This window comes from Oncorhynchus masou, chromosome 10, assembly GCF_036934945.1.
Source record: "Oncorhynchus masou masou isolate Uvic2021 chromosome 10, UVic_Omas_1.1, whole genome shotgun sequence".
NCBI lineage: Eukaryota > Metazoa > Chordata > Actinopteri > Salmoniformes > Salmonidae > Oncorhynchus > Oncorhynchus masou.
This window is the reverse complement of record NC_088221.1, coordinates 49,910,923-49,920,922: the sequence shown is the minus strand read 5'-3', so window position 1 is coordinate 49,920,922 and position 10,000 is coordinate 49,910,923. Positions and strand designations below refer to the sequence as shown.

The window sequence follows — 10,000 nt, the reverse complement described above, 5'->3', positions numbered from 1 at the left end:
TGTGTGTGTACTAATTTACCTTAATGTCCTGACATTTCACCTCAATGTCCTGACATTTCACCTTAATGTCCTGACATTTCACCTTAATGTCCTGACATTTCACCTTAATGTCCTGACATTTCACCTTAATGTCCTGACATTTCACCTTAATGTCCTGACATTTCACCTTAATGTCCTGACATTTCACCTTAATGTCCTGACATTTCACCTTAATGTCCTGAGAAGGTAGAAAAACAAGAACTGTTTTGAAAAGGTCCAGAATTTCTTCTATTGCTATTTTCGGCTTAAGGGTTAGGTTTAGGGTTTTGGGGTTAAGGTTAAGGTTAGGTTTAGGGTTTTGGGGTTAAGGTTAGGGTTAAGGTTTTGGGGTTAAGGTTAAGGTTAGGTTTAGGGTTTTGGGGTTAAGGTTAAGGTTAGGTGTAGGGTTTTGGGGTTAAGGTTAGAGCTAGGGTTTTGGGGTTAAGGTTAAGGTTAGGTTTAGGGTTTTGGGGTTAAGGTTAAGGTTAGGGTTAGGGTTAGGTCATTGGGGTTAAGGTTAAGGTTAAGGATTTTGGGGTTAAGGTTAGGGTTTTGGGGTTAAGGTTAAGGTTAGGGTTAGGGTTTGGGGTTAAGGTTAAGGTTAGGTTTGGGTTTTGGGGTTAAGGTTAAGGTTAGGTTTAGGATTTTAGGGTTAAGGTTTTGGGGTTAAGGTTAGGTTTAGGGTTTTGGGGTTAGGGTTAAGGTTAGGTGTAGGGTTTTGGGGTTAAGGTTAGGGTTAGGGTTTTGGGGTTAAGGTTAGGGTTAGGGTTTTGGGGTTAAGGTTAAGGTTAGGTTTAGGGTTTTGGGGTTAAGGTTAGGGTTAGGGTTAGGGCTTTGGGGTTAAGGTTAAGGTTAAGGATTTTGGGGTTAAGATCAGGGTTTTGGGGTTAAGGTTAAGGTTAGGGTTAGGGTTAGGGTTTGGGGTTAAGGTTAAGGTTAGGGTTAGGGATTTTGGGGTTAAGGTTAAGGATTTTGGGGTTAAGGTTAGGGTTAGGTTTAGGATTTTAGGGTTAAGGTTTTGGGGTTAAGGTAAATGTTAGGTTTAGGGTTTTGGGGTTAAGGTTAAGGTTAGGTGTAGGGTTTTGGGGTTAAGGTTAAGGTTAGGGGTTAGGGTTTTTGTTGTTAAGATTAGGTTAGGGGTTAGGGTTTTTGGTGTTAAAATTAGGTTAGGAGTTAGGGTTTTGGTGTTAAGATTAGGTTAAGGGTTAGGGTTTTGGTGTTAAGATTAGGTTAGGAGTTAGGGTTTTGGTGTTAAGATTAGGTTAGGGGTTAGGGTTTTTGGTGTTAAGATTAGGTTAAGGGTTAGGGTTTTGGTGTTAAGATTAGGTTAGGAGTTAGGGTTTTGGTGTTAAGATTAGGTTAAGGATTAGGGTTTTTGGTGTTAAAATTAGGTTGGGAGTTAGGGTTTGGTGTTAAGATTAGGTTGGGAGTTAGGGTTTTGGGGTTAAGATTAGGTTAAGGGTTAGGGTTTTGGTGTTAAGATTAGGTTAGGAGTTAGGGTTTTAGTGGTAAGATTAGGTTAGGAGTTAGGGTTTTTGGTGTTAAGATTAGGTTAGGAGTTAGGGTTTTGGTGTTAAGATTAGGTTAAGGATTAGGGTTTTTGGTGTTAAGATTAGGTTGGGAGTTAGGGTTTGGTGTTAAGATTAGGTTGGGAGTTAGGGTTTTGGTGTTAAGATTAGGTTAAGGGTTAGGGTTTTGGTGTTAAGATTAGGTTAGGAGTTAGGGTTTTAGTGGTAAGATTAGGTTAGGAGTTAGGGTTTTGGTGTTAAGATTAGGTTAAGGGTTAGGCAAAATATGATTTTTAATGGTGATTTTTTTTTTACAAAAGTCCTGACATTTCATGAAAACACAGCTGTGTGTGTGTGTATGTGTGCGTCTGTGTGTGTGTCTGTGTGTACGTGCTAATGTGCATGGCTTACAGTACCTGTTGATAAGTATAGGGGTCCATGGGAGAGGTCTGCATGCGGAGGGGGAACTGGGCATGGTCTACTATCATGTAGTCCTGGTGGCTGTCAGCCTGACTGGGGTATCCTCTCTGATTGGAGGAGCTGCTGGGGTGTCCTCCCTGATTGGAGGAGCTGCTGGGGTATCCTCCCTGATTGGAGGAGCTGCTGGGGTATCCTCCCGATTGGAGGAGCTGCTGGGGTATCCTCCCTGATTGGAGGAGCTGCTGGGGTGTCCTCCCTGATTGGAGGAGCTGCTGGGGTATCCTCCCTGATTGGAGGAGCTGCTGGGGTATCCTCCCCGATTGGAGGAGCTGCTGGGGTATCCTCCCTCATTGGAGGAGCTGCTGGGGTATCCTCCCTGACTGGAGGAGCTTTGCTTGGGTCTGAGAGGAAGGACAAGGACGATGATTTTGTATATTTTGAGCAGTTCTAAGCATAATATTGCATGTCTACTCCACTAACTTGCTTTCTTTCATTAGGTTAGATTTGACAGGAACAATCAACATCCATTTTGTGAATATGCTAGATCATTTTCATCTGGGCAAGTACAATTACACAGAGGCACGATAAGATGATGGATCGATAAGAGGAAAAGACCCATTACTTGTCTAACTCCACTGTTCGATTCTGTAAATGTGTAATGATGCTTACTGTGAGGAAGAGGTCTTGGAGGGTCTCGGGGTGTGAGGAACTCTGCTCAGCTCTTTGGTAACAATGTACTGGGTGATGTCATCTTGCCAGGATAGACCTACACACCAAACACACAGACCATTTATATTTTATAATGATGTCCACTAAATTGAGGTATTTTGGTATTTCATTAGGATCCCCATTAACTGTTGCAAAAGCAACATATACTCTTCCTGGGGTCACGAAACATGACATAATACAGAACATATAGACAAGAACAGCGCAAGGACGTAACTACATACAAGTAGTCTACATATCAATACATACACACCAACTATCTAGGTCCAATAGAGGAGAGGCGTTGTACCGTGAGGTGTTGCTTTAACTATCTAGGTCCAATAGAGGAGAGGCGTTGTGCTGTGAGGTGTTGCTTTAACTATCTAGGTTAAATAGGGGAGAGGCGTTGTACCGTGAGGTGTTGCTTTATCTGTTTTGTAAAACCAGGTTTGCTGTTTATTTGAGCAATATGAAATGGAAGGAAGTTCCATGCAATAAGGGCTCTATATAGTACTGTATGCTTTCTTGAAGTTGTTCTGGATTTGGGGACTGTGAAAAGACCCCTGGTGGCATGTCTGGTGGGGTAAGTGTGTGTGTGTCAGAGCTGTGTGTAAGTTGACTATTACATTTTTGGGGGATTTTCAACACATTAATGTTTCTTATAAAAAAATAAGTGATACAGTCAGTCTCTCCTAAACTCTTAACCAAGAGAGACTGGCATGCAGAGTATTTATATCAGCCCTCTGAGTAACGACTTTCGTCGTTGGAGTTCAGCGTAGTAAGTGTTCATGTTTCTTTATCGAACTGAACACAAAATACAAAATAACAAGAGAATAAATGAAACCGAAAAAGAGACCGTCTGTAGTGCAAACACTAATACAGAAAATAACTACCCACAAAACCCATGTGGGAAAAAGCTACCTACGTATGGTTCCCAATCAGAGACAACGATAGACAGCTGTCCCTGATTGAGAACCATACCCGACCAAAACAAAGAAATACAAAACATAGAAAAAGGACATAGAATGCCCACCCAAATCACACCCTGACCAAACCAAACTAGAGACATAAAAAGCTCTCTACGGTCAGGGCGTGACACTCTGATGACAATGAAGAGCAAGACATGCCGCTCTGTTCTGGGCCAGCTGCAGCTTAACTAGGTCTTTCCTTGCAGAACTGGACCACACGACTGAACAATAATCAAGACTAGACAAAACTAGAGCCTGCATCTCTTTATAACAGACAGACCTCTCCTCATCTTTACAACCGTTGAATCTATATGTTTTGACCATGAGAGTTTACAATCTAAGGTAACGCCAATTAATTTAGTCTCCTCACCTTGTTCAACAGCCAAACCATTCATTACCAGATTCAGCTGAGGTCTAGAACATAGGGAATGATTTGTACCAAATACAATGCTCTTATTTTTAGAGATGTTCAGGACCAGTTTATTAATGGCCACCAATTCCAAAACAGACTGCAACTCTTTGTTAAGTGTTTCAGTGACTTCATTAGCTGTGGTTGCTGATGTGTATATGGTTGAATCATCATCATACATGGACACATGCTTTGTTTAATGCCAGTGGCAGGTCATTGGTAAAAATAGAAAAGAGTAGAGGGCCTAGAGAGCTGACCTGCGGTACACCACACTTTACACGTTAGACATTAGAGAAGCTTCAATTAAAGAAAACCCTTTGAGTTCTATTAGATAGATAGCCCTGAATCCACAATATGGTTGAAAAGCAATAACACATACACTATCGGTCAAAAGTTTTAGAACACCTACTCATTCATGGGCTTTTCTTTATATTTGACTATTTTCTAAATTGTAGAATAATAGTGAAGACATCAAAAGTATGAAATAACACACATGGAATCCTGAAGAAAACAAATAAAGTGTTAAACAAATCAAAATATATTTAACATTTGAGATTCTTCCAATCAAATCTGTCACGTTCTGACCTTTATTTCCTTTGTTTTGTCTTTATTTAGTATGGTCAGGGCGTGAGTTGGGGTGGGCAGTCTATGTTTGTTTTTCTATGATTTGGGTATTTCTATGTTTCGGCCTAGTATGGTTCTCAATCAGAGGCAGGTGTCATTAGTTGTCTCTGATTGAGAATCATACTTAGGTAGCCTGGGTGATTGTTCCTGTCTCTGTGTTTGCACAAGATAGGACTGTTTGGGGTTTTCACGTTTCTTGTTTTTGTTAGTTTGTTCATGTGAAGTGATTTATTAAAACATGAATCAAAATAACCACGCTGCGCTTTGGTCCGCCTCTTAGTCAATGGAAGAAATCCCTTACAAAATCAAACTTAATTTGTCAGGTGCGCCAAATACAACAAGTGTAGACCTTACCATAAAATGCTCACTGACAAGCCCTTAACCAACAGTGCAGTTCAAGAAAGAGTTAAGAAAATATTTAACAAATAAACTAAAGTAAAAGAATATAAAAAGTAACACAATTAAATAAAGAGGCGATAAACAGGGTTACCGAAAACGAGTCAATGTGAAGGGGGTACAGGATAGAGGTAATATGTACATGTAGGAAGGGGTGAAGTAACTGCATAGATAATTAACAGCGAGGAGCAGCAGTGTACAAAAAGAGAGGGGTGTGTGTGTTAGAGTGTTGACTCACCCTGCAGTGTGTTAGAGTGTTGACTCACCCTGCAGTGTGTTAGAGTGTTGACTCAGCCTGCAGTGTGTTAGAGTGTTGACTCACCCTGCAGTGTGTTAGAGTGTTGACTCACCCTGCAGTGTGTTAGAGTGTTGACTCACCCTGCAGTGTTTTAGAGTGTTGAATCAGCCTGCAGTGTGTTAGAGTGTTGACTCAGCCTGCAGTGTGTTAGAGTGTTGACTCACCCTGCAGTGTGTTAGAGTGTTGACTCACCCTGCAGTGTGTTATAGTGTCGACTCAGCCTGCAGCGTGTTAGAGTGTTGACTCACCCTGCAGTGTGTTAGAGTGTTGACTCACCCTGCAGTGTGTTAGAGTGTTGACTCACCCTGCAGCGTGTTAGAGTGTTGACTCAGCCTTCAGTGTGTTAGAGTGTTGACTCACCCTGCAGTGTGTTAGAGTGTTGACTCACCCTGCAGTGTGTTAGAGTGTTGACTCAGCCTGCAGTGTGTTCTAGTGTTGACTCACCCTGCAGTGTGTTAGAGTGTTGACTCACCCTGCAGTGTGTTAGAGTGTTGACTCACCCTGCAGTGTGTTAGAGTGTTGACTCACCCTGCAGTGTGTTAGAGTGTTGACTCACCCTGCAGTGTGTTAGAGTGTTGACTCACCCTGCAGCGTGTTAGAGTGTTGACTCAGCCTGCAGTGTGTTAGAGTGTTGACTCAGCCTGCAGTGTGTTAGAGTGTTGACTCAGCCTGCAGCGTGTTAGAGTGTTGACTCACCCTGCAGTGTGTTAGAGTGTTGACTCACCCTGCAGTGTGTTAGAGTGTTGACTCACCCTGCAGCGTGTTAGAGTGTTGACTCAGCCTGCAGTGTGTTAGAGTGTTGACTCACCCTGCAGTGTGTTAGAGTGTTGACTCACCCTGCAGTGTGTTAGAGTGTTGACTCACCCTGCAGTGTGTTAGAGTGTTGACTCACCCTGCAGTGTGTTAGAGTGTTGACTCACCCTGCAGTGTGTTAGTGTTGACTCACCCTGCAGTGTGTTAGAGTGTTGACTCACCCTGCAGTGTGTTAGAGTGTTGACTCACCCTGCAGTGTGTTAGAGTGTTGACTCACCCTGCAGTGTGTTAGAGTGTTGACTCACCCTGCAGTGTGTTAGAGTGTTGACTCACCCTGCAGTGTGTTAGAGTGTTGACTCACCCTGCAGTGTGTTAGAGTGTTGACTCACCCTGCAGTGTGTTAGAGTGTTGACTCACCCTGCAGTGTGTTAGAGTGTTGACTCACCCTGCAGTGTGTTAGAGTGTTGACTCACCCTGCAGTGTGTTAGAGTGTTGACTCACCCTGCAGTGTGTTAGAGTGTTGACTCACCCTGCAGTGTGTTAGAGTGTTGACTCACTCTGCAGTGTGTTAGAGTGTTGACTCACCCTGCAGCGTGTTAGAGTGTTGACTCACCCTGCAGTGTGTTAGAGTGTTGACTCACCCTGCAGTGTGTTATAGTGTTGACTCACCCTGCAGTGTGTTAGAGTGTTGACTCACCCTGCAGTGTGTTAGAGTGTTGACTCACCCTGCAGTGTGTTCTAGTGTTGACTCACCCTGCAGTGTGTTAGAGTGTTGACTCACCCTGCAGTGTGTTAGAGTGTTGACTCACCCTGCAGTGTGTTAGAGTGTTGACTCACCCTGCAGTGTGTTAGAGTGTTGACTCACCCTGCAGTGTGTTAGAGTGTTGACTCACCCTGCAGTGTGTTAGAGTGTTGACTCACCCTGCAGCGTGTTAGAGTGTTGACTCACCCTGCAGTGTGTTAGAGTGTTGACTCACCCTGCAGTGTGTTAGAGTGTTGACTCACCCTGCAGTGTGTTAGAGTGTTGACTCACCCTGCAGTGTCTTAGAGTGTTGACTCACCCTGCAGTGTGTTAGAGTGTTGACTCACCCTGCAGTGTGTTAGAGTGTTGACTCAACCTGCAGCGTGTTAGAGTGTTGACTCACCCTGCAGCGTGTTAGAGTGTTGACTCACCCTGCAGTGTGTTAGAGTGTTGACTCACCCTGCAGTGTGTTAGAGTGTTGACTCACCCTGCAGTGTGTTAGAGTGTTGACTCACCCTGCAGTGTGAGCTGTTTGAGGACTTCCTGCATCCTCTTCAGAACAGGAACTGACACCTGGTACTGCACCTGGTCCTGCTTAGAGGTACGGCACTGCCCAAAGAGACCGTCTGTAACACACAGCACATCACATTAAGACACACACACACACACACACACACACACACACACCCAGCCCTCTCTCTCCTCTCTCCTCAATAGTGAACCCTTCCCTCTCTCTCCTCTCTCCTCTATAGTGAACCCAGCCATCTCTCTCCTCTCTCCTCCCTAGTGAACCCATCCCTCTCTCTCTTCTCTCCTCCATAGTTAACCCAGCCCCCTCTCTCCTCCATAGTGAACCCAGCCCTCTCTCTCCTCCATAGTGAACCCAGCCCTCTCTCTCCTCTCGCCTCCATAATGAACACAACTCTCTTTCCTCTTATCCTACCATGAAAAACACCGAAAGACATGAGTCACTGCTATTTATAGGAAGAGGACAGAGAAAAGGGGGAACGGGGGAGTGGTGGAATGGTGAATGGAGGAAAATTATGAAACAGAGAAACTGAATGTATTTATTGGGAGTTAAAGGGATGTACACTGCAGTGTATTGTCTTATTTTTGAAGACTGGACAAAATAGCGTGAGACAAAAAAAGCCAAAATAGATTTCAAATGGATATAAATACATTTTAATAGCCAGCATCATTGTGAAAGCCATTACAAGGGGTCCATAACCGTAAACTGTAGGAAGGTCATAATGCATTATAACTGCCTCATAACTGCCTCATAACTGCCTCATAATGTATTATAACTGCCTCATAATGTATTATAACTGCCTCATAATGCATTTTTACTGCCTCATAACTGCCTCATAACTGCCTCATAATGCATTATAACTGCCTCATAATGCATTATAACTGCCTCATAATGTATTATAACTGCCTCATAATGCATTTTTACTGCCTCATAATGCATTATAACATAATGTATTATAACTGCCTCATAATGTATTATAACTGCCTCATAATGCAACTGCCTCATAACTGCCTCATAACTGCCTCATAATGCATTATAACTGCCTCATAATGCATTATAACTGCCTCATAATGTATTATAACTGCCTCATAATGCATTTTTACTGCCTCATAATGCATTATAACTGCCTCATAATGTATTATAACTGCCTCATAATGTATTATAACTGCCTCATAATGCATTATTACTGCCTCATAATGCATTATAACTGCCTCATAATGTATTATAACTGCCTCATAATGTATTATAACTGCCTCATAATGCATTTTTACTGCCTCATAACTGCCTCATAACTGCCTCATAATGCATTATAACTGCCTCATAATGCATTATAACTGCCTCATAATGCATTATTACTGCCTCATAATGCATTATAACTGCCTCATAATGTATTATAATGCCTCATTTATAAACTGCCTCATAATGTATTATAACTGCCTCATAATGCATTATAACTGCCTCATAATGCATTATAACTGCCTCATAATGCATTATAACTGCCTCATAATGCATTATAATGCATAATGCATTATAACTGCCTCATAATGCATTATAACTGCCTCATAATGCATTAACTGCCTCATCATAATGCATTATAACTGCCTCATAATGCATCATAATGCCTCATAATATTATTACTGCCTCATAATGCATTATAACTGCCTCATAATGCATTATAACTGCCTCATAATGTATTATAACTGCCTCATAATGCATTACTGCCTCATAATGCATTTTTACTGCCTCATAATGCATTATAACTGCCTCATAATGCATAATATTATAACTGCCTCATAATGCATTATGCCTCATAATGCATTATACTGCCTCATAACTGCCTCATAATGCATTATAACTGCCTCATAATGCATTATAACTGCCTCATAATGCATTATTACTGCCTCATAATGCATTATAACTGCCTCATAATGCATTATAACTGCCTCATAATGCATTAATGCCTCATAATATTATAACTGCCTCATAATGCATTATAACTGCCTCATAATGTATTATAACTGCCTCATAATGCATTATTACTGCCTCATAATGCATTATCATAACTGCCTCATAATGCATTATGCCTCATAATGCATTATAACTGCCTCATAATGCATTATTACTGCCTCATTATAACTGCCTCATAATGTATTATAACTGCCTCATAATGTATTATTACTGCCTCATAATGCATTATTACTGCCTCATAATGCATTTTTACTGCCTCATAATAACTGCCTCATAATGCATTATAACTGCCTCATAATGTATTATAACTGCCTCATAATGCATTATTACTGCCTCATAATGCATTATAACTGCCTCATAACTGCCTCATAATGCATTATCATAATGCATTATAACTGCCTCATAATGCATTCTGCTATCTGCTATCTGAAACTAACAGAGAGACAAGACAGACCATACCAGACCAATCTGCTATCTGAAACTAACAGAGAGACAAGACAGACCATACCAATCTGCTATCTGAAACTAACAGAAAGACAAGACAGACCATACACATCTGCTATCTGAAACTAACAGAGAGACAAGACAGACCATACCAGACCAATCTGCTATCTGAAACTAACAGAAAGACAAGACAGACCATACCAATCTGCTATCTGAAA

General features: G+C 41.8%; 1 protein-coding gene across 1 annotated transcript in view; it reads right to left on the bottom strand.

The window, feature by feature from the left end:
* Nucleotides 1-10,000, bottom strand: part of ptprna (protein tyrosine phosphatase receptor type Na) — a 111,961-nt gene that overhangs the window by 75,221 nt on the left and 26,740 nt on the right. Inside the window, exons 4-6 of the mRNA XM_064976975.1 lie at nt 7,357-7,467; nt 2,616-2,712; nt 1,943-2,126 (exon numbers count right to left, since the gene is read on the bottom strand). Coding sequence (XP_064833047.1) covers nt 1,943-2,126; nt 2,616-2,712; nt 7,357-7,467 — 392 coding nt within the window. The remainder of the gene's footprint in view (nt 1-1,942; nt 2,127-2,615; nt 2,713-7,356; nt 7,468-10,000) is intronic.